Genomic DNA, 26,269 nt, shown 5'->3' with positions numbered 1-26,269 from the left:
ACACATTGGCCATTCTTGCAGGGTTTTCTTTAAAGGGATTATCCTGGGAATGACACCGATAGCATTAAATGATACTTATTTGTGTTACATCTCATTTAGCCCTTTATACATACATTTATTATACCTGAAAATGTATTTTTTTAGATACCTTATAACAGCATTTCTGCATTATCAGTTCATTTTCTCCTCTTTCCTGGATATATTAGTTAGGAAAAGGAATTCCCAGTTTGTAACAGACAGATTAATTTACATGTTTTACTTTGTCCACATAGAAAAATGCAATTTCTAGATCATTGAGGCATATGGATTATGAACAAGACACTCCAAAAAATGACTATCCAGATGGGGATATAATTGCAAAAATCTTTTATGTCAAAGTCAGGATTTCACAACATGACATGCTAATGAAAAATCCAGTAGCACCTGAAAGATCAAGGTAGCTGCTACTATCACTTGCACATACTTGAAAAAGATTTAAGAAAAAATTAAAGAGTAAAAGTACATTCTCCAGAGAACAGCAAGTGTATTTCAGAATAAAAAGTGGTGTGTTTTTTTTTTTTTTTGGGGGTGGTGGTATTTCTCTTATTTTTTGGGGTATTTTTTTTTTTACAAGACTGTAGTTGCCATATAACAAGTTATACATGATGTGACTGCTCTCCCCTCCTATGCAAGTTCACAGTCATGTTTTCAGGTTATAGTACTCAACACTGTTTTCTGGTATACATATTCCCATAGTTTCATCAAAGATAGATACAATGCATAATACCTGTCTCTGGGAAAAGTAATGTTTCAAACAGGCAAACTTTTATCTTAAAACAGAAGTGAAGAGGCTACAGTAGGTATAACCACCTAAGTATGAACTTTAGGTTGCAATTTCTAAACACTAACCTACTGTAAATAAATATTAGCAATACTCTTTGCAATAGGATTTTATTTATATGTGCACGTATGTCCACCTTAGCCCATATTTATGTTCGACAACTATTTGGGAATTCAAAGGTGCATCCCTCAGTAACAGTATTATTTTAAAAAGGAAAGGAAGGATATCTACAGAGAAAAGAAATTCTCAAATATCAATTTCCAATTTTAAATTTAATTTCAATAGGAAAATATTAAAAATGTGCACATCTAAATTTTTCCATGTTCTGTATATACTTATGTGTGTACATATACATAGAAATACTCATGTACCACACATATTCACAAAATTTAAGTGGAAATATTTCTATCCACTATTTTCCCACATGTAAATGACATCATATCATATAATTTTAAATAATATTACATTTATTCCATCATCAGCTTTCTGTGGTTTTATTCTTTCTTCATCCTTATTATGTCCACTGAGCATTAACAGGACAGATTCTCCTTGCACTTCCACAGATGTTATGCCAACTGAATGTTGCTGACATCACATCAAGGTTTACAGCAGTGCAAGTGACAAGAGAATCAGGCCCAAATGTCCCCAGGTAAATTAAAAACTGGTCATATCTGCTCATCTGGACCTGATGAAGATATACACACCACCATCTAAAATCCACCAAATTAAAAACACATAGCTCACCACAACCAGTAGCATGCTGACCCAAGCTCCCCCCATCCCTTTAATAAATAAATAAATAAATAAGTTGAGAAAATCCCCTAAAAATATGGAGAAAACATAAACATACAGTGTAATACATGATGGTTTAGCATTTGACCTAAACCATTTTTCCTGACTAGTCAGGGGACACCTGATAAGTTACTGGCAAAGAAAAAAACCCAGTATTTCAGAAATAAAGCATGTATTTCTGATATAAATGAGAACCTGTGTGTATTATATGGTATATACACGGTACATGCATAAAACCCAAACTTTTCTAGTTTTGAATAGCAGTGGCTAAGTGGAGAAAATTGTGTTGTACAAATTTAATAAGCAGCTAGATTTCATGATTAACATTCAAATTAATTTGGGGAGCAAACAAAGGTTGGTGCATCTTTCAACTTTGAAGCCTGACATTCATACATTTTTATAAAGCCCTCTTCAGCATTACAAGCAATTTATGGAATGTACTTTGATGCAAGACACCTGACACTTGGCTTACCTTTCAAAGAGGGTAAATAAATCTATTATATAAAGAAATGTACATTTGTCAAAAGTCTGTTAAAATTACATCAAAACAACTTTAAAACCTGCTCACTGAGGATAATTAAATTAGATTTCCTGTTTTTAAACATTTAGTTAACAGTTCACAATATTGCCTGGTGCAGTTTCAATAAAGATGTGATATGAAGACTCATAAAAGAGTAACCATGTTTCCATTTCAATTTGTTATGACAACAAAACTTCTAGAAACAGATTTCTTGGCTGGACAAGTTCAGTGTATGAGTAATCCCTTGCAATAACTCTATGCCCTTAATAAACAATGCTCTCCATAAGCCATTTTTCACAAAACCTGAAATTCATGTGACATTCTGAAAAAGTCTCACACAGAATAGGTTAACAGTTAATTGAACATAGATGGTCGATATATGTGTCATGGCCAGAAAAAAAAGCAACTGGCTAGTTCTTGTTGTCTGTGCATGTAAAATTTTACATTTAAAATTCTCAGGGTTTTTTTGTCTTTTTTTTTTCCTGGGGGACTCACCTGCCATCATTGGTTGGCTTCAAAATATAGTTAAGTGGAAGATAGTATCTCACTGTAATTACATGGAATTCATATGAAAAAGTAAACCTTACATTGGACAATATAGTGGAACATCAGAGTAAGCTCCATAAAGAAATACGATATCTTCCAGTATTCATATATGTGTATACATATATCAAAAAATCCCTCAAAAAACCCAACTAACCAAAAAAAAAAATCCCAAAAGGAAGAACTTTATACAAGCTGTTATAGTAACTTTGTTTCAATTAAAGATGCAGCTCTCACTCCTGGCAAGAATAAATTGGTAACGGCACTGCTGCTCCACAGTGGAAAGTATCCTGAGAAATTATTAAGAACAACAAAATACAGGCCTGTCATCACTAAATTCTTGCACAAAACACAGCAATTAAATCTCTTAAATAAAACAGCAGATAACCTATATTGTATCTATCACAAAAAAGGGATGTGACCTGGGACACCGATAATTCTTCCATCACTGATAATGAGAAAAGGATTGCATTCAGTTACTGTTAATATCTTTCAAGTTATCTATGGCCAATAATGTACAAGGAGGAAATTTGTAATTCAAGTTTGTTATTTTTTTCTTCAACTAGCTACAAGCTGAGTTCTAAATTTTACATTGAAAAAGGACTCAAATTTAAAACAAGCCCTCTTAGAGGAGCATTTTCTAATTTTGTGCAACTTTGTTGTAGAGCCCAACACAGTCCTATGAAGAGACACAGTGCATTTTTAAGCTGATTGGCACTGAAATCCCATTTTCTTTAGCTGCATTCTATTAGCTTGGCCAAGTTATCTCGTAACTCTGTTAGTTCAAATATTTTTCCATCAAGAATATCTAAAAGTGTCTTCAAGTTATTGCGAAAAGCTTCTTGCTCATTCCGACTTTTCTCCAGACGTTGCTCTAGATCAGACAGCTGGCCTTCCAGGTCTTTGTTTCGAATTTCTACTTCCTTCAGAGAAAACACATAACATGTTAATGTGTTGTCTGCAAACAGAAAGCAGTCTAGCCTCCTTCTGGTATTCGTGTGCTATTTTTGTCAACTGGTTTTTGAAACAATTTGTGACCCTTTAGAATTTCCACTAAGCCAAAGCCTGACCCCAAATTGTTATTAGGATCGCATATGTACTGTCATTTCCTCCATGTTTTTCAGTAATTCATCTGAAGGACAGAAACTTTTGGACAGGGATAAAATTTAGTCAGTGACCAATGGATGTGATATTCAGGTAAGTTATTGCTTCTATCATTCAGAAATATGCCACCTACTGAAAAAAAGCTTCTCAAAGGTTTACTTAAAGTCAAATAGTCCCTTATTTAGACTATATGAATTGCTCAAGTACACAGGCCCCATTAAATGGTCTCATATAGAAGCTCATCCGGAATACTGCTTTATGGATGGAGGAGTACTACCTTACTCCTGTCCCACATTACAAGCCTTTTCACCCTGAAAATTAAGACAGAAACATAAACTAGCAAGACTGAAGTCAAAGTGAAATAGATTATAACAAATTTAAACCAGCAAGTGCAAGCTGAATGTCTTGTCTCATTGCACTGTGCCACAGAGCTCACACCTGCAAGCTCTGCAGTAGTGCAGCTGTGGGAGCAGGGAAAGCACATGAGCCACCAGTGCTGTACAGACAATCTGTTCCCATACAGTGGGTGGAAAGACAAAGCAGCAGCATGTTACACATAGCTGAGGGGATCCGACCCTGAGCAAGCTCAGCTCTCATTCACGAGGAAGAGAAGCCCCCTCATGCCAGCCAGCAGGAGGGGAGCACTGTCTGCTGGGACCCCTCACAGCTCTGGCTTGTGCATGATGGTAGGGAGGTCACAGCTGCTTTGCTTTGTGCAAACTGGATGCCCTCTCTTTTATCAAATTACTAATGTAGCAGTCACATGGGTCTGGAATAGCATATTGTTATTTGTCTCATTCATTGCGTGTCTCATAAATTCATGCTGAATTTCATAATTTCACTTATGAAAAACAGTCTCAAAGGTAGCACAGGGACAGTGCATTTAATACTCCATATACCCTGTGCAGCCATTCTCTGGAAAAGTGCACAGTAAAATCATATTTACATACATTAACCTTTTTTAAACACCACTTATCTTTACAGCGTCTTTGTGTCACAAAGCTTTAATGGGCCTGCTCTGAGTTTTTACAACTAGTTTCACACAGCCATAGGGTAGGGGATTTGGCAGCAGCCATTCCTCCCAGCACAAGCTTTCTTTCTGCCCTCCTGCTCTCCCACTGTTTTTGTTATGATTCTTCTGTCTCCCTCAAAGCTAACAAATACATTCATGTTTACGTTAGAGAGATCTCAGCTAACCATAAGAAACAACCTGAGCCATACAGAATATGTATTTGGGCAGTCAAGAGTAACAGGTATAACTTGGCAGCTTTGTGTCAAAGTCTGTGGCCTTTCCATCTGTGAGGGGTGTGATGGCAGCATTCAGCACCATCTGCTGCACCCCTGTCCAGAGGAGGATGTGGCCAGAGTTCAGTGTCAGCTCCCAGCCTCTGCAGGGCGGGAGAGCTCTGGGACACCCAGCAGCAGTGCAGGTGGACAAGGCAGAGCCTTGGGGATCTGATCTCCTCATAGCTGTGGTTGCTTGTGCAGCCAAGGGTTGCATCCAAGCTGAACTGGAATACCTTCCTTATTTCTTGTTTGTAAATGAGCAAGTTAAAAATTACAGAATTTTGGCCACTGGCCTTGAACAGCACAGCTGAGAGCAAGAATTACCCCTTGCTGCCAGGACCAAGAGAAGAATTAATCTGTTTAACACTGAATAATATAGTTGTCAAAGCATTAAAGGAAGCTAACTGAAAAGAGTATTTGTAGAAACAATATAAATTAAAATATATAAATGATTATGTAAGGATTAACTACCCCACCGTTGCTATAAATGAACAAGCTAACTGATTATAACCCAGTCCATACACTCTGTAGACTCTCCTTCATTGACTCCTGCACTCCAAATAGTACTGACAAGCACTACCAAGAGTAATGACTGCATGGGTTCAAGACCCTCTGAGGCTGAGTGACTGTAGTACAAGAAGAAAAGGGAAATTCAGGGTCCTCTCAGCTCTGCAGGAATGACCTAGTCCTTTCTTTAGCTCACACAAAACTGATTGCTGTTTTTCCACGTTTGGTCACGCTTCCTGCTTCTCCTGTCACTGCTCCTCTTCTACTCACCAAATGCATGTGCTCTAGGAAGTCTCCTTGCCACTGCTCTTGCCCCAGAGATAATTAATTTTTGTAAGTAGGCAAGCCAGTGATGAAAGGGATCACTGTGGAACAACTTAATGGATATGTATATGGTTTTATTTCATGACATCTGAGCCTGAAGAGCAGCCCATTGGCCTGTATCTAGCACTGAACATCATCTTTTAGGCCCTCCTCAGACACTCTTAAACTGAGGAATTGTTCTGCTCTGAGCTGTTAGGTGGGAGCACCCAGGTAAAACCAAAAGCTTTATGTTAGATGTAGGAACTTCTACCCATATTCAGCATAAGGTGTTTCCCTTTAACTCTCCATTGCTAGTCCTTGCCTTGTATCTCTTCAAACCAGAAGAGTTCCCTTCTTTTGTTTAAACTTCCAGCTTGCATACTTTATATTCCATTCTTGATATCTCTTTCCTAATCCATATATATTTAGCTTCCCCAAACACTGCCTCAGATATACTTTCTCCCATACTTCCTTCTGTTTTATTTGCCCTAACCTGTGCTTAACATATTTAATGACTTCTGGGTAGTAGAACTAACTGAAATATGCCATGAGCTGTTGCTTTTAATTTCTGGAAAATACTTCTTCTCAAATTTTACATTTGATCCTTTTACATATTTACCCTAGATTAGTATTATTGATTTTTGCAATAGTATTGCATTACAAATTCATGTCCAGCTCATGTGCAGTTTCCTATTACAAGTCAGTGTACCTCAAAACTGTTGCTTCTTGATGGGAAGAAATGGAGAGGTGTCCATGTGATATAATCTATTCCCCTAGTTGTGACATTTAACTTTATTTGCAATTAATCTCATCTCATAATAAACTAACTCTTCTGATACATTCAGGCCCTTTACAAGGTTTATTTTGCATGGTTTTTTTCAAGCCTTTCTTACAGCAGAGACAATAATTTGTCATACATTGTTTTCTTTTAGAAAAGAAATAAATTATTAAAAAGTTATGTTTGTTGTTTGCACTGTAATAATCTTTTATAGAATTCAGTGCAAGGATCTGAATAAAATATTCAAACCATACACAACAGCTATATTTAGAAATCAGCCACAGTAATAAAGATAGCCTGACTTACTGTAAGAGTCACACTGATCATAAATCATTGATAGGTCTTCTCTACATTGCTAATGAAATTAAGTAACAAGGGCCCTGATACTTATCCTTCACAGTGATAACATACTGCTCTTCACTGGAATTTGTCAATGATGGATTTCTGATTCATTCCCTGAAATGAGTGTGTCAGAAATGTAATACACCTTGAAATAATAATTTCTTTGCATAGAGTTTTTCATACAGGATATATTAAAAATATTTTAGAGTTACATAATCCATTTGCAAACACAAGAGGGAAAAAATCAAGCAGAAGAAAAAAGAGCAGGATAAACAGATACAGATCCTGGAAACAATCACCCTGAAAACAGATGATGAGTCAACTAAGTGAACAGATGTGAGATGATTAGTCTGGAGCTACAGAAGAAAACACCATTTCACCGATGTCACAGATGTAGGGTGAAGTGGCTCAGAGAAAGTCAGTATTATCAAAGCAGGAAGATTATAGCAAAGCATAGATTCAGTGTCTTTTAGACAGGCTGCATCAGGTCAGTAATAAGCTTTAAGCTGAAGAAAGACAGCTTTTAACTTGGATCCTAAGACAGCTTTAAATTTATTTGAATAGATATCATATAGAACCATTTTCAGAAACTGATCGCCTACAACGTGACATATGGAAATATATACATAATATATCCATTTGGTTACTAAAGATATAAATATACCAAAAGGAAGCTACTGACTTTATAAAGTATAATTTTTAATAAAACCATAGCATTTTCTAATTCTAAAACATCTTCCATCTCTTACTAGTCTCATAATTCTAATGATAGCTAGTTCTCAGCTCATTATTAATTTTCATGTGATCTTATGCTGAAATTATTGCATATGCTAGTGCTAGAACAATTTACAACTTTCATTATAATCTTCCTTTTAAGTCTCTCAGATAAGTTCCTTTTCAGCTGAAAACTCCCATGCTTAGTCTAAAGCCAGCAACAATTTCTGGAATAGTGGAATAGGCAGGCTCATGTATATTCAAAACAGTCTTTAAAGGAACACTGTAGTAACATACTTTTTCCAAATGATTTGACTTAAGAATGGGGAAAAATGAATAAACTAATTTTGTTCTTATGTGGTTTATTCTGTAAGTTAAAATGAGATTCAGGGAAGTTCCAATTCATGTAATGCATTTCAAAGAATATCTGCTTAACGATTTTTAAGCTGTGGATAGTCGGACAGGGCTTGTTTTCAGTATGATTTAGGTCAAGCCACAGAACAGCGAGGGTCACCTTTCAGCACTTTGGATTTGGAGCTATTTAATGCTTGAGTTTCCAGTCCTATCAAAACTCTGAAGTCTGAATTCAGAGTTTAAACCCAACTAAGCTTTGGGTCAGCCTCATTCAGAAGACAGGTTTCACAAGGGAAGCATGTCTGTGCTGGCTGGTCAGCCCAGTGACAGAAGGACAGGAGCTCAGATGTAGCAAGTAAGGGTATACTGAGGGCATACTGCTTCCAGTAGGCTGAGGTATCTGGCTTTACGCAAAGTAAAGAAACAACCCAGAAAAAACAAGTAAAACACAATGCTTCTAATTCCAAGAAAATGTCAGCGTGTGTTTTTGAAGTCTGTACTACACAAGAACACTTTAACCTTTACTTTCTCAAAGCACATTTAAAAGCTGAATACAAACTCATCCCAACATGATGATACATGGCCTGACAGTTCAGTGACACACAAGACCTATGGGAAGACACTGCAGTGAAAATGAGACCAGAATTGCCTAGAACATGTATCAGTGAAGCACATCTGCTAGCCCAAGTGTATTCTGTGGACTTGTAAATGAAATTTGGGTCTGTCCCCTCGGGAAAAAATAATGACTTACAGCAGGTGGAAATTTTGGTACAAATTCCCAAGGAGCATCCTGACTCACCACCTTGCAACACAATGTAACTTACATATTTATCTGGCACCTTCGGTGAATATAGCACAAGCTGCTGATGTGAACTGATCACTTGATGATCATTTTTCTCTTCTGTCTAAATTAAGATGATACACTATAGCTCACCTGTAACTTCTGGGTCAAAGAATCCCTCTGTGCCTGGAGCTTTCCGGCACTGTCAATTTCTTGTTTCAATCTTTCTATTTCCTAGAGGAGAAGAAACAACCTCACTAGCAACACATTACCTGGCTTGGCCTCAGTGCAGGTAAGCTGGCTGCTGCTTCTTCTCCTGAGCAAGCCATTGCAATGATATAAAAACTGGCAGTTAGCTACTGCCCATCATAGCACATGAAGTTTAAGCCCTGCTCCCAATATTCCTGAATCACAGTCCCAAAACAGCAATTCTGTTGTGAATAAACAACAATACAGATAAGGATTTTCTTTGCTATAAAAGTCCAAGTCTTTCTCTCCCACACAAAAGATCTGAAGTAATGTTTTCCTAAAAAATTAAGTCCTTGTAATTAGAGAAACAATGTTATACTTTAAATTCTATTATAATCTATCCTCCATTTTTCCAAGAAAAAAATCCAATTTTCATCTGTGAGCTGCTTATTATGTCACTAGCAGCAGGGCTAAGCATCAAAAAATTGCCTGCTTTAACCATTGATTTCTGTAAAAAGAGAGTATAAGAAAAACCTTTTCTTAGCTTACTTTCAGGATACAAGAATAAAAACAGTTAATGAAACTAAAAGGTATCAAACTTAAAACAAATAAATAGTTTTCCCCAGAAGGGCATAGTCACCTACCAGAACTCCTTTCAGAAAGCTCTCTTTGCATCCAACAGCTCAGCGTAATTCAAAAGCACATGGGCACCAAAATGGGAAACATTACCAACCTGAGGCTAACCTCTTAAGTATGAGGGAGTTTGGGAGGGTATTCTGTAACTATGGTGCCTCTCACGCATCCGCCTCGGAAACACCTAACAGCAGCCCCATTGGAGGCAAGACCCTGCAAGATACACTGCCCCTCTGAACATGCACACCAGTGCCCTCTGTGTCTGTCATTAAGGACTCAAGGGATCTGGTCTTACATGGGGCAAACAATCCTTCATAAGCAGCTCCTCTTCCACCTCTTTTTTCTCATCCATAAAGGGGCGATTCTCAATCACTCTGTGGCACAAATCTGCTTTCCTCTAGGACCCATTCCCAGCACAGGCGTTACTCCAATTCCTTTTATTTTCCTGCTGCTGGTCCAGTCCAAGGCAGATGGCACAATAAATATCATCAAGTTACAGGCTGGGGGTTTGGCATGCATTTAGGGAAAGGGCTGATCTTAGGGATCATAATAAAAGTCAGCTATATTAACATAGCCTGAAAACGACACTGATCTATTACTTGCTCCAAACTCTACTCTCCAGAAAAAGGAAAGCATGCTTATGACTGCTTCCCTTCTTCGTGAATTTGGACTGTATCAGTGTGATGACTGCTCTGTAGAAACTACATATGCCTCAATGCAGACTTACTTTTGCAAAGAGAGATGCTTGGTAAAAGCAAACATTTAAAAAAATATACTTTTTTTTGTTGTTCAGATACCCAGCTCTATATTGGACTGATGTAATTATATACATGGGAAAATATTAATAATTTAATTCAATTAAAAAATAAAAAATTGATTTAATCATTTCAAAGAAGCTGAAGAATGGATTTTACTTTGTAACATCTATAGGAAATAATACAGTATTTACCAGCCATCACAAGTTTAATATTGAAAGCCTTTAGAAATGACGTAACAGAAAAGACAAGAATAAATGTTAGTAAATACCTCTTCTTTTTTCTTCAGCATAGACTCTAACTCCTGTATTGTCTGGTTTAATTCTGTTTTATGTGTGTGGACTGCATTGGCTTGACTGCTCACACACTCTAGCTCAGTCACCTGTTGAAATAAGTAGAAGCAACACATACAGAATTAATTGCAACAAATTCAAGGTATTATTCTTTGCATAAATAGCTGCATTTGAAATATACCTTTAGTTCTGGGTGATTTATGTTGATTAAAATGGTGAAGTTAGCATAAAATTCCTTAAAAAATTGTTTTGCATAAAATGGTTGCTATGACTTCTAATGTTTACTGCAATATCTTGGAAACAATAAATTTAGTATGTTGCAGGCTGAAAAAACATTAATTAAAAGTTATACTTACTAATTATTGAAAAATTTGTGAAAGAAGCTGAATTACCATTTCAGAAACAGTAATGATTTAACACAGATCTGTCTGCCTAACTAGCCGCTCCATCTGACGCTTTTTAATGTTGAACTATCTTAATCAACTAAGCCACAATGCTCATCTACTTCCTAGCAAGCCAATTAACATTTCACAGCCTCAATTTCTGACTCAGCATCAACAATGAAATAGCAGACACTCGGCCACCAATGTACAGCTGCCAACTTCTTACTTCCTCTACTTTCAGATCTCATCTCTCAGTCACAAAGCCAACAGCTAATGGCACAATTTGGATTTGTACAGTTCCTCCCTCTTTATTAGCAGGCAGTAAACACATACCTGTAAGGATGTCTGCACTAAACCCTTTTTCTTTAGTAACAAACTGTTAAAATATTAAAAATAGAACTAATTTTTTTTCCCAGAAGATATGTGCTTGTCAATCTTAGTATATAGTCTTCAACAGAGCTGCATCATCTACCTACAGTAACTAACAAATCTGGCCCCAAAACTCCTTTGAACAAAGTATATTTCTGTTCTACTCAATTCTGCAAGAAAAACCTTAAGGTCTCAATTTACCTTTCTCAGAGAAGTAGCACCTAGACAGAGGGCATGTATTCTCCAGGACAATTTTATTTCTTAGATAAAAGAACATCGGTGCCCCTCCAGCACCGATGTAGTCTAGCTAGTAAAGCCATTGTGATGCCAGTAATTTCAGACTCTGAACTGTTTGTAGGCTAAAAAGGTAGATTACTGAGTGCAGGGAAAAGTCGAAGGAAAGTCAAGATGAAATAGAAGAAAATTTAAACAAAATCCCTATCAGCTTCTCCTTTCTGAGTCACAGAGCATGAACTTCCCCTCTAACAGCTATGACAAGTCTAGTTTCTCCTACTGGAAAACTATGATTAGACATTTTTGCACATCAGGCATATAACTTGAGAGAAACTGAGATTACAGCAAATTCTTGGGAGGGGTAAGGGGAATGAGGGATGAGGAGATAGCTTGGTAACGCAACACCCTACCCCTCACCTCCAAGAACTATCTTATTGGTTGGAATTGTCCCAAAAGAAATATCGGTGCTAGTGGCAAAAAAAGTAATAGCAGTTTGCTCAGTTTTATATGCCACTGAGCATTACGACTGAAGTCTTGGATAATTTTCTCAATTCACTTCAATTACACAAAAATATATCTATTTAGATTATTTTTGTCTGCTACCAATTGTGACTATTACAGTATTTGCCACTATAATTACACAAAAAACAAACAAGCATAATTGCAACACACCAACTGGGATAAACCTATATCTAAACAGTGTCTGAACTAACACCTAAATACAGCAAGAATCACAGAGGCATAGAATAACTTCGGCTGGAAGGGGACCCTGGTGGTCATCTGGTCAAAGCCCCCTGCTCAAAATAGGGCCAATTTTGAAGTTACATTTGGTTGCTCAGGGTCTTGTCCAGTCAAGAACCCTTCACCATCTAGCAGAGCTGCCGCAGTTGTATGTAGGTTCCTGTACTTCTGCCAGTGTGGCTTTATGCAGAGCTCTAGTTCATTCCTAAGTTTTTCTGGAACTGTCAAATTCATGCACCTTCACTCCTTCTGAAGTTCAACTTGTTAAACATTTCCATGCTTTTCTGCTGACCTGAGTCTTGGATTGGAGGTGGAAGCCTCTGTGAACCCAGGGCTAGGGTTGTTATGGGAACACAGGGTCAGACCCTCTCCTAGCCATTGGTAAAGACTGGAATGTTGCATGGTAACCTCCAAGAAGGTCAATTTCTCTTTTAAAGCTGTTGCACTTGGCAATACTGGCTGGCTCTTACCAAGTACTGGCACACTGAATACTCACACAAAGTGGAAGAGCCTCAACACGAGAGACACAAGAAAAGCCGGTCCCTGAACCACCTCTGCCCTAGCACCCAGTGCCCTAGAAGCAGGTACAGAGGTGTCCCATCCTGTGACTAAGGAAGGGCTTGGACCCCACTGCTCTCCACATGGTGTCCTCTGGGCTGCTACACATGGTGAGGATACACATGTTGGTGAGAGCCTGGGGTCCAATGAGGCTGGTGGATTGAACTGGGGTGGATGAAATGTTATGGCTCTCAGCTGCATGTATTGTCGCTGGCTGAAAACACCTCACACTGCAGCCCTGCCGGCTGCGTGGCTCACATGAACACTCCCCAGTGTACTCCGGTCCATACTAAGTCAAGATACCTATTGAAATTGCTTAAGCAAACACAGCTAATTTTGAGCATAGAGGGAGTGCTTTCACAAACCTTCTTGCCAACAGAGGCAACCACCATCAGAAGGGCAATTAATTACCCACACTAAAGGAGCTGTGATGTCTTACTCTGGTCCAGCTTTTCTCTGGGCAAATGTCCATCTCTTACTGCTTATGCAAGAAAATAATGCATTGTTCAACTGTTTTGTTCACTGTTCATTGAAAAATCAGTAACTTGGAAAAAAAGAACAAATTCAATTAAAAAAAACAGGTTTACTTTAATCACAGTCATATTTAAATGCCTGTTCCTACAGAGATCTGAAAAAAAGTCGAATATCTTAATGATGTTCTCTTCTTGAATTTACCTATATAAATGAAAACTGTATTGTGATGCTCTCAAAAAATCTATAGAGTAAGATGGGCTGGAAAATGATGCGATATAAAAAATATGCAATTGAAAACAGAAGCAACAAAACATAAAGATCTAGGCAAAAATCTAGATAGCATTTACTTGTTCTATTTCCTTGTTTCAAATTGAATTTATTTTTGTCATGACCAGTGGACCAAAAGTAATTAAAAATAACTGTTTATGTATTATGCACAGAATGGGGCTGTCGTGGTTTAGCCCCAGTCAGCAACCAAGCACCACGCAGCCGCTCGCTCACTCCCCGCTGGTGGGACAGGGAAGAGAATCGGAAGGGTAAAACTGAGGCAACTCATGGTTTGAGATAAAGACAGTTTAATAGGGAAAGCAAAAACTTCGCACGGAAGCAAAGCAAAACAAGGAATTAATTCACTGCTTCCCATGGGCAGGCAGGTGTTCAGCCATCTCCAGGAAAGCAGGGCTCCATCATGCATAACGGTTACTTGGGAAGACAAACGCCATTACTCCAAACGTCCCCCCCTTCCTTCTTCTTCCCCCAGCTTTATATACTGAGCATGACGTCATATGGTATGGAATATCCCATTGGTCAGTTTGGGTCAGCTGTCCCAGCTGTGCCCCCTCCCAGCTTCTTGTGCACCCAGCAGAGCACGGGGAGCTGAAAAAGTCCTTGACCAGTGTAAGTGCTACTTAGCAACAACTAAAACATCTCCCCATTATCACCACTGTTTCCAGCAAAAATCCAAAACATAGCCCCATACTAGCTACTACGAAAAAATTTAACTCTATCCCAGCTGAAACCAGGACAGTATCCACCCCTTATTCCATACCATTTACATCATGCTCAGGTTCCACACTATCCAATACAACCTCATTAACTTCCACCCCCCTTCCCATTCTTTGATAAAATACACAGATATCCTTTAGTCCATGGCTTTGGTCTCCATCTGTTCTTGTGGTCACTCAGGACAGGACAGGACAGGTGGTGTGTTGCATGGAGTTATTGGGCACCAAAGCCAGCTCAGGTCGGGTCACTGCTGCACTTGCACTGCTTCTTGAAAGGCTTGTCCTCCATTGATTCGGGTGGTTCCTGCTGTAGTAATGCCTATAACATGCAACTCAAATCATAGGCTACAACAATTTAAAGGTATATCTATTACAGTCTCCACCCCTGGCCCCTTTGGGCCAGGTTATAGGTTTTAACATTGAAATGAACTCCTCCCCTTGCTCCCAGCCTGGTTAGCAACAAGGGGTTTCTGCTATAGTAATTTCCATAATATGTAACTCAAATCCTGGGTTAGAACAATTTAAAGGTATTTCCATTACAATCTCCACCCCTGGTCCATTTGGACCAGACCATCAGGTTTAACATTGTAATGAACTCCTCCCCTTGCCCCTGCTCTGGTTTGGACTTATCCAAAAGACAGTAAAATGCTTTAATCTGATCCTCCCACATGCTTCTTTTCAGGGACATCTCCTCATTCAGTGTTTCATGTTTAAGAGCAAGGCTCAATCAGTCATTCAAGCCTTTGCACAGCAACACTAAGCAATGTACCTGTGATTAAGCCTTTTTTCCAGTACAGAATTCATACTGAAAAAACAGTCTTTGAACAATAACTGATTAAACAAGGTTCTTCTATTGTGCTATCGTAAGACTGCACTGACTTGCATATCTGAAAAAAAGTCAATACTGTGGCTTTGTAGTTGAGACTAAAAAAAATATAATTGTTCTTAGCTTCTGCTTCTTTACTTTTCATTTATCATCCAAGTAAGGATTGTACATAGGGAAAAAAAATCTGAAAGGGCTTTTTAGTGACTATTTAATGAGCTAACTGTTCTTGTATATGGCCATCATTATACTTAACTGCATACTTCAGTGTGAAATGCATAAGCTGAAATGAGACCACAAGGCAACCTCTTCTGGAAGAGCTTAGACCTTCTCAGCAGAGGCCATTCAAGAGTTTTCTGGAAATTTTGATCTAGGGTCAACAGCCTATAAACAGAGGGGGATACCAGGCAGAAGTTTTCATTGTAGCAGATAGCTAGCACATGCTAGGTTGCTGGGAAGACTGGAGGACTGAGACTTTGGGCCCCACATAACACAACAAGGAGTTACAGACTTGATGTGAACTTAAGACCGTGTGCTGGTTTTGGCTGAGAAGGGGCTAATTCTCTTCACTGTGGTGGTCGGGGAACTTTCCAGCTTCTCGCACTCTGCCGCGTCGGCGGGACGCTGGGAGGGACAGGGCCACAGCTGGGGCAGCTGACCCTGACTGGCCAATGGGATGTTAATTCCATACCATGTGACACCATGACCAGTATATTAAGGGGGGCAGTTGCAGCTCAGGGAGGTGTGGTGTTGGGTCAGCTGGTTGTGAGTGGCTGTGTTGTGTGCAGTTTGTTTTGGTGGTTCATTCCCCCCCCCCAGGTTTCATACCTCTCATTGCTTTCCTTTCCATTGCATTTTTGTTGCTGTTTTTTTAATTTTAATTATTAAACTGTTCTTATCTCAACCCACGAGCGTTACCCTTCTGATTCTCTCCCCCATCCCACTGGTGGGGGAGTGAGCGAGCGATTGTGTGGGGCTGAGTTGCTGGCTAAACCACGACAGACAGTTACTGCTCAAAGCATCAAAAGACTGAAGAATCTCTCAAAGAACACAAACCAAATCAAAGCATAAAGAAACCAAGAGAGGAGTTTGAACCAAATCTCAACACAGACAACTGCTTCATGAGTGAAATGACAGAAATATTTCTAGTGGTAACCCTCCCTGAGCAATTACAGACGGAATGAATCTGAGCTGTTTGCTGCAGGTTGATTCATTTTTTTAAACCACTTTCTTGAGATAAATTTGTACACTTCTGATCTCAAACAACAATATTTTTTACTCAGCCTCTTAAATTCAGTGCCAGCAGATCATGAAATTCCTTCTAAACTTCATACAGAAAGTACTTCAACTACCACAGAAACGCAAAGACAGATTAGAACATATTTTCAGTGTAGCTGTAGCCTATTTTATAGATGTACCTGACACTATTAACTTATTCCCTAAAGATATTTTTATCCCTTATATTTATTGTGGAACGCAATATCCAAGGTCTACTAATCCAGGCTACAGTGCAGAACAGGCAGAGTGCTCACATGCAAGACTGAACTTAAGTATTAATTATGTATTTTTAGCTGGTTGAGTTACATCCCTAAATGGATCATAACTGTGACTGTGACATTATTATTCCATCAATAATTCAAGATGAACCTCCTACAAAGAAGAAAAAAAGCCCTTTGCTTTCCACAATGAGAAGAGAAATTATTTTTGTGCTGGTTTATATTAACTGGGGAAGTTGGCATGGCACGGGGCAGCGTGGTTGCAGCTCAGGGACTGGCGGCATCGGGTCGGCGGGTGATGAGCGGCTGCAGCAATTGTTGTTTGTTTTGGTTGTTTATTCCCCCCCCCCGGGCTTCATATCTCTCTCTCTCATTATTTTCCTTTTTGTTATATTATTGTTGTTGTTGTTATTATTATTATTGTTTTATTTTAATTATTAAACTGTTCTTATCTCAACCCACAAGTTTTCTCACTTTTACCCTTCTGATTCTCTCCCCCATCCCGTCAGTGGGGGAGTGAGCAAGCTGCTGTGTGGGGCTGAGTTGCCAGCTGGGGCTAAACTACAACAATATTGCACAGCTCAGCAAAACTGGGAATAACTGCATAAAGGTTCACATAATTTATGCAGAAGAAGCTTCTCAGTTATTCATGGTGGACAGTAAGATGCAAGACAGCATGCAAACAAGCTGATCATAAAAATACTTTTAGCATAGCTTTCAAGAATAAAAGCTCTGGAAAGATTTTTGGTGCTAAGAAATGTGAAAATGCAGAATACAAGGAAAATTGCTTTTCAAGGTTGCTGTTGAAAGAACAAAAAGTGCACCATAGTATTATTCATATACATCACTTTTGACAGCAAATTAATTATTGTAGTTTTCCAAAATTTACCCATAGATAAAATGATAACCTGGGGGCAGGGGGAGTTTTGTGCATTACCAACACTATAGTACTTTTTTCAACTGAGAAAACAGTTAAAGATTTTGCTGAAAAGGACACCTTTTTCTATGTGGGCACTGATGCTTCAAGCCACAGAAATATCAAAATGTTTTCCACAGTTATTCATTCCTACATGGATGAAAGAGGATTAATCCATCATCTGCTTGATTTTTGTGAAGAAAGTAATGAAACTGCAGTTGGAATATTTGAAAATATAAGTGTACCAAAATCGATGCTTTGAGCTTCAGCTATGCCTTATTATTTGCAACTGATAATGCTAATATTAACTTCAGGTGACATCCTTTTCTCCGCAATCTAATTAGCAAATATTTTTTCCAGCTGTCTGGCCAGCTCATGAAATACATGCAGTAGCAAACATGATACAGATATGTCATCCTTTAATCCTGAGGATTTAAATCCAGTAATTTCCTCATTCTCCAATGGAGTTTTGGAATTATAGGATATATTTTATTCTACAAAGCTTTGACTACATAAAAATGTTGTGGCATGTTTGTGTATGTTTTTTATAACTTGCAAGTAAAAGGATCTTAAATAATTTCTTAGTTTTTTTAGAAAGATGATTAAGATGGGGATGAGGGACCCTTCAGTTTGGTTGGTTCTTTTATTTCTTTTCCAAATTATAATCTTGTATATGACACTTTTGTATCACCCCACATTTATTGAAAGTGAATTCCCAGAACAAAAACCCAATTAAATAGTCTTGGGTCCTAAATGCAAATCTGCTCTAAAAACAAATCAAGGCAAACAGAAAAAGACAGAAAGGACTTGCCTTCAGGTCACCATCCATTAAAAAAAGCCAAATTCACATTTTGATTTCAGAAAACAAAACCACCATAACCTGATTCACCTGCTCTGTCTGAAAAGGGTCCATCTTTTCAGTAAGCTGTATTAACTAAGGGGTGAATCTTGATAAAGGCTAGATGTGGATTATTTATATTAGGAATCATGTATAGAAAGGGGGCTGAGACTACATGCTGGATTTCAAAAATCCTGTTCTAGGAAATGCTCTGATACTCTAACATAAAGACTGACAACATGTACCATTTCAAAATTAATATGGGGCTTATGATAGCTGAAATGGATACTGGAGGAGCAAAAATGTACATCTGAGAGAAAAATACATATCCCCTGAAATAAAATGCTCATATTTTTTCTTTGGTGTCCCCTAATTCCATGCAAAGAAGGTGGCCAGCCTCCACAATGGTTTTTCTTCTCAAGGATTTTTAGAATATTAGGAACTAGTTCCGCTGTAAGAAGGATAACAGACCTCATGCAGATAATTACAGCCTGCTCTAAAACATAAACTCTTTTTTAAGGCAAGATTGTAATTTCAAAAATAAATATTAAAAAGTCACTATATTCCCATGTCTTCTAAAAACTCAACTATCAGTTAGAACAATAAGCCTTTCCAGATCTAACTGTGTTGTAGAAAACCCTAATACTCTCCAGAACATCTCTCTCGAACATTTGGTCAGTATTTAACATTATGATCTTACTTGGGCAAGAACTGCCTTTTTTTTTTTCCCCTTTTAAGGAGTTTCTAGTGCAACGAGAATTTGCTTACAATTCCAGTTGAGAGAACTGCATATGTAAAAATATGGACTTAGTTGTACATTTTTTTTTGCACTCAGGATTGGTCCACCTGCACACACATTTGTTTCAATTAAATGCATAGACAAATACAAGCAAAATGGTAGTCCCACTGTTTTGATTAAATTGACAAACTAACCATATTTACCCTGCAAAATGCTCATCTATTTTCTTTATTAGACAAATGGTACCAAACTACTATCTAGACACATGCTAATTACAATATCTTAAGAAGGAAGTTATACTTGGATGACTTTTTTCTTTAATGAGTCAAACCAAATTTAAATATGTTTGGATTGTTCAGTGGGAGTAGGAGGGACACAGTCCTAAAGGGAGGATGACAAGAGATAGGCATCACATTAAAAAGGTGCATTGCCAATAAATTTTTGCATCATAACTCCATTAATAAATTTCTTGTTACCACACTTTCTGCCACCTTATTTCATAGTTCCACTTTTAGAAAATATCCTTCCTTGGTCATATAAAACCAAACAGTTATTCACAGTAGTCCCACAGTGGTGCTAATAAATTTTTCAATAAGCACTGACTTCTCAGCAAGTAAGAAGCCCACAATACGGGCTCTGATTCAGCAAGCAACTTTATCACACACCTCCAAGTTCAAAATTGAGTTTTAGTTATTCAATTATTAATGCATCTGGTGAAAACATGGAGGTGACTGCTAAGGGGTTTGCAAAGATTTTCTGTAGAAATTTTTTGGATAATCTGAGCAGATGGCTTATATGGCATCTCGTACTCCTTGTGGACTTTAATAACTGCTTTTATAGATTCTTGTTTTCTTTAAGTAGCACAGAAATAGCCCAGTAAAATTGCCATGGTTTTATTTCTCTATGTTCATGCATTTTTTTAATATCCACTTTAAAATTTCTTTTAACAGGAATGAAATTAGGGTCCATTATTTGTCAGGTGTTTCTGATGACTACATAAGATGTCCTCATACTTATTTAATTCATTGAATGAAAGAACTGGAACATAATAAGCTAATTTTAACTTATTTCTTAGGAAATCCTGGTAAACAAACAAGCTAGAATTCAAGAGTTTTCCTCTCTGTTCTTTCAGGAATACCCAAGAGCTTGATCACTTGCCTTAATCTCTTGTTATCTCAGGTTTCTTATCCTGCAGATGAATGATCTTCAGGGACCGCAGCTCTTTTATTATTGCACTGGTGTTATTACTATGCGTTACTGCCCAGTGTCATAGGATGATTTACTTTAGCAGTTAGCATGCAAGAAAAAAATGTATAGTTTTCATTTTTTTCACAACAAAATTGAAACTTTGGGTTACTTTCCATAATTCATATCACCATACAATCCTTTCCTTTCGATGATATCAGGATTAATGCTAGTACCAATGCTATTCTGTTTGTCTGAAGTAGCTCACGTCAGGGTTTTTCTTTCTGTAACTGAGCTGTTCTAAATTCATGAACCCCTTTTTGACGTCAAAAAGCTATGCAAGGTGTGTTGGAGTGCTCCCCAACCCTGTTTAAGGGAAATCCTTGCTAAACTGCTTCTGAGCAGATTAGAAGAGAGAAGGTTGAGAGCTCTAAGTTAAGCTCTTGACTGGGCATCACATCTCCCCATAATTATTATCTCTTTGTATTTTAGAGGGAAAAATCCATACACTCATTTAGTAAAGTTTTGAAAAATATCATGTCTGATAAAATATCAAAGTGCAGTATTTCTGACTTAAGCTCACAATATATCAGAAGAGAGCACAAATCTTTAATTTATTGAGAACTTTGCACTCAGCCACACTGAATATGTACTCTGTTTCTTCTCAGCTCTAGGCATTATTAACACAGAGAACAAATGGGAGAAGGAAGATAAAGGCCTCAGAGAAAGCAAATAAATGTAGGTTAATATGAAAAACTGGACTGATGGATGAGGAAATCTTATACTTAATCAGAAATGGCAAATAATAAATGAAATTAGTTTTTAAAACTTCAATCAAAATCAGAGGGGGCTTTTTAGGTTTGTTTCTGTATTTTAAAAAGTGTAAACAATGTGATACACAAAAAATATTTCAGTCAAATTTGAAAACAAGTATAGAATAAAAAAATATTGGGTTTAAAATAATTTAAAACAAATTAAAAAGCAAAGTTTACAAGAAATACTACACAAGCTGAAAGATGGTTTATCACAGTGAATGAGGAAAATAGAAAATAGAAGGGTGAGATATAATGTAAAATCAACAGATATTTATAAATAAAACATGACAAAGTTCAAACTGTGGAAAAAGGTGCCGTAAGAATTTGACTAAGAAGACAGTATTAGCAATAAAATTTTTTTTTTTTAATTTAAAGAGGAAACTATTTATGTAAATAAGGATATTTATAAGGCTATTTATGTAACAAGGAAACTAAAGATGGAAATAATAATGTGTCGTGGTTTAGCCCCAGTCAGCAACCAAGCACCATGCAGCCACTTGCTCACTCCCCCCTGGTGGGACGGGGGAGAGAATCGGAAGAGTAAAAGTGAGGCACCTCATGGGTTGAGATAAAGACAGTTTAATAGGGAAAGCAAAAGCTGCACACAGAAACAAAGCAAAACAAGGAATTAATTCACTACTTCCCATGGGCAGGCAGATGTTCAGCCGTCTCCAGGAAAGCAGGGCTCCATCACGCATAACAGTTACTTGGGAAGACAACCACCATCACTCCCAATGTATGTATGTATGTATGTATGTCTGTCTGTCTGTCTGTCTGTCCGTCCGTCCGTCCGTCCCCTCCCCCCCTTCCTTCTTCTTCCCCCAGCTTTATATACTGAGCATGACGTCATATGGTATGAAAAATCCCATTGGTCAGTTTGGGTCAGCTGTCCCAGCTGTGTGCCCTCCCAGCTTCTTGTGCACCCAGCAGAGCACGGGGAGCTGAAAAAGTCCTTGACCAGTGTAAGTGCTACTTAGCAACAACTAAAACATCTCCGCATTATCACCACTGTTTCCAGCAAAACTCCAAAACTTAGCCCCATACTAGCTACTACGAAAAAATTTATCCCAGCTGAAACGAGGACATAATGCAAAGTTTACTAATCAGTATGTACTACTACACCACACTTGACAGAGGATATGAGTCTCCTGTAGCTTGCAGACAGATGACTTGGGAACCAAAACTTGTATATAAACCTAAAGCACGTAAGGAGCGAATGCCACAATTATATATAAATCACATAATTCTTTATTAAATTGAACTAAATATAGAGGCTAGTGTTGACAGTACCATTGTTCATTTTGGAGGCTGCTCTATTTTATAAAGGACTATGATCTTGTAAGTGAGCATATCCCTCCAATGCATATGTATCTACACACATTCTTCTTCTCCAGTGGGCAAGATGCTGTGACAGCCAACTTTTCCATATAAAACAAGAACCAAATTAAAATTGAACATGCAAATTAATTTCCAAACTTTTGTTTCTCCTTGAAATATTTTCTTTTCTATGAGCATTTCTATTCAACTTTTCTCAGCAAAGCTTCTTTTGTATCAAAACCTATTTTTCTTTTGAACTGGCAATAGATGCGAGTTGCAGCATGGCAAATTCCAATTAGCTATTAGGAAAAATAATTTGACAAGAAGGGTGGTCAAACATTGGAATAGGTTGCCCAGAGAGGCTGTGGGATCTCCATTTTTCGAGACTTGACTCACAACCCTGGGTAACCTGACCAAACTCTGGAGTTGGCTCTAACTTCAAAGCTGGCCCTGCTTTCAGTGAGGAATTGGACCAGATAACCTCCAAAATTCCCCTCCATGCTAAATTATTTGGTGATTCTGTGAACTAAGGATGGGGTTCCTTTCATCTGACTATATGTATGTTTCTAAGACTGTCCTGATGATTATCCTATGGGGAAAGACGAGCACTTACAGGAGCAAATTCAACTCAGCACCTTAGTAAATTTTCTTAGACTGGGATACTTATTGTTCATGCTTTTGTCTCTCCATGAATTTCAAGAAAAAAAGATTACCATCTTAGACTCGATGTATAACTTCTACATAATCTCAGGTGAGATGGATTCCAATTTGAGGAACATTTTTTTGATCAGTTGCAGCTATGTGTTTATACTGAGTTTAACAGATAAACCTAACAGAAAGGTAACATAATACAGTGACTTAACACTGCTTGCTGCCACATATACCATAACCAACAGTCTCCAGATCTGCCATTTCAAAAGCACATTTTCTATCTGTGTAACAGATGCATCTGAGTCGCATTTTCTTTTTGAATGGGGCACTATTTCAGTTTGAAAGAGCAGCCTGCAGCATGTAGGTTGGAACAGCTCTTGTATCATACTGCATGGATAACAGATTTAGATTTATTTTTTTTTTAAACATAACCTGGATACTTTTGCCTAGAGTTAGCCAAGTCTATATTTTTCTAAAAGCAATTCTAATAGAGGGCAATACTCTTGATGAACTGTCCTGTCATAATTTACAGGCATGCCCAGAGAGCCATAGGCACAGAGCATTCCTATATTCTATGTGAGATATCAACAAGCCCTGAGGTCACAGATTACAGAAACATTTAATAAAGGCATATAAAAGGTGATCAAAAATAGTGCAGATGATCCCATGTTGTAAGATTTTGCAAGCCATCAGCAATACAAAATAATTGCAGGAAATTTGCTGGGCAAAGGTTATAAAAAATGATCAACTCTTAGTGAATGTAGCTGCAAAGACTTGGTTGCTACTGCTGTTAACTGTAGTATCAGGTACAAGCAAAGTGACATGCTAAAAATTCCTTTATTCATTAATTGTATTTTCCAATAACAGATTTTAAATACAATTTTATTAAGAGTGAGAGTAACATCAAGAAAAAGGGAACTTCTACCACAGTGCCTTGCCTGTCTTATCTGATTGGGTCTCCCCACAGTAGGGCAGGCAAATAATTCAGCTGCTGTATTGTCTCAGCTTTGCAACAAAAGCTGATAATACATTTTAGTATTAAGAATGCTACCACATTATGCCCACGTTTTAGCAATTTCTTTACTGTAAAACCTGAATCTGGTGATCAAATCCACCTGAAATTTTGCACTACAGTAATTATAATATAAGGTTATAATTTAAATAATTTTATCAACAATGACTACTATAATCTATTCACAAACATGGAACACAGGTTAGAACTTCCACCCTTCCAGAGGAGAAGTTTATACGAGATGGTAAAGTGAAAATCTCTATATATACAAACACACATGACAAACTTGTTCCTGACTGGAAAATTTCTGAAGCAAAGCAATTTTGTAAGTAACTGCCAATTTCTTGAAATTAAAGCACTTTGCAAAAAGCACCAGTTTTAATTACACTTCATGCATTTTGTCCAGCCAGCTATGGCACATGCAATTACAGTCCAATGGAAACTGTCATTCTTCCCTATCAACTCATTTAGCTAGGATGTCAACATCCCCATCTTCAAGTCAGTCTAGGTATAGGACAGCCCCAACATCCTGCCATTTCCCTAGGTTTCTCAAGCTCAAAGGAATTCTTGCTTTTTTTCCAGACCTCCAGGTTAGATGCAGCTTGCTGGATTTCTCCTCCTCAGATCAATATGATCCTTGTTCCTGGGACTAGTAGCCTCCAGTTTGAAAGATCCGGCAGATGTCTGAAAGAACCCTTCACACTGTAATTGCCATATATTATTTCATCTAAGAGAGTACAGCATTGTCATGGTTTTAGCTGGGATAGAGTTAATTTTATTCACTCTAGCTGGCATAGTGCTGTGCTTTGAACTTAGTATGAAAACAATGTTGATAACACACAGATGTTTTGGCAGTTGCTGGGTAGTGCTTGTACTAGTCAAGGACTTTTCTAGCTTCCCATGCTCTGCCAGGTGCACAAGAAGCTGGGAGGGGAGGGGGTACAGCCAAGAGAGGGGATTCAAATTGGTCAAAGGGATATTCCATATCATGTAATGCCCAACGTGGGGCCCGAAGGGTTGAGATAATAACAGTTGCTAGTCACAGCATAGACTCTGTTCTCAATATTAGTTTATCCGATCTGCACCATGCTCTTGTATTTGCTGTGTCTGTTAAAGATCGGTGTTGGTTTTTGTGGTCTGCTGTGCTCTGCAGTGATTAGAGACGTTTTGCCTAGGAGATTTGTTATTGAAACATTGGCCTTGAGTTTTATTTGGTATTTGAAGATTATACTGAAGCTGTTACTGTACATCGGGTACCACATCATGGAGACAATAAGCAATTAGACCTCCTCCTCTGAGAGGCTTTTTATGAAGGAAATACAGAATGGCACCTTAGCTACCATCTTATATAATGCCTCCTCCTTCATTACAACAACTTTTCAGTATCTTGAACATCCTTGGGTAGTTGAAATACATCTGCTGGTATTGCTTTGGCAGATGGTTTCAGCTCTAAGGTTAATAAGCAATTTAAGAATATCATCTAGAGATCTGCCCCAAGGCTCCATAGCTATGGGTGGCAGGGTATGTGGGATAGAATGGGCAAATGCCTAAGACGGTGGGCACCCCCAGTGTTGTGGGACTTCATCCCTGAACAAGTGCAGAATCCTGAAAGATTTGCAGAATATTTGGAGGAAGTATTTTGTCACCCTGGCAATTCCAGAGAGATAGAAATCACTGCCATGTGCTGGGGCCTGGCCCATGCCTATTGAGCCCTGTTTAACACTATTCAGTACCCTCAAGGGGAAGGGAAGGCCTCTGGATCTAAAAAGGCAAGGACAAGGAAAGTAACAAACACTGTGGCCACTCAAACCCCCATGACAGACACTGCAGCTACTCAAACCCCGGTGACAAGCATTGCAGCTGAACCAGAGGATCACCCCATGCCTGTATCAATCGCCCCTATACACAAAAAGAAATCCTGGAAGAAAAAGTCAACTCATTTAGAAAGAGATGATGGAAAAGCAGGGCCATCACAAGAAGAGGAGGAGGAAGAGGAAGA

General features: G+C 38.1%; 1 protein-coding gene across 3 annotated transcripts in view; it reads right to left on the bottom strand.

The window, feature by feature from the left end:
- Positions 1 to 1,073: 1,073 nt before the first annotated feature.
- The window catches only part of LOC104041491 (homer protein homolog 1), a 124,683-nt gene continuing 99,487 nt past the window's right edge, over positions 1,074 to 26,269 (bottom strand). The window contains exons 7-9 of one of the 3 annotated variants that reach the window (XM_064439925.1): positions 10,694 to 10,804; positions 8,999 to 9,079; positions 1,074 to 3,598 (exon numbers count right to left, since the gene is read on the bottom strand). In XM_064439925.1, coding sequence (XP_064295995.1) covers positions 3,410 to 3,598; positions 8,999 to 9,079; positions 10,694 to 10,804 — 381 coding nt within the window. In that variant the 3' untranslated portion in view covers positions 1,074 to 3,409. The other 2 variants (XM_064439927.1, XM_064439928.1) reach the window with 2 other exon arrangements.

This window comes from Phalacrocorax carbo (genome assembly GCF_963921805.1).
Source record: "Phalacrocorax carbo chromosome W unlocalized genomic scaffold, bPhaCar2.1 SUPER_W_unloc_3, whole genome shotgun sequence".
NCBI lineage: Eukaryota > Metazoa > Chordata > Aves > Suliformes > Phalacrocoracidae > Phalacrocorax > Phalacrocorax carbo.
This window is presented reverse-complemented; position numbering and strand designations above follow the sequence as displayed.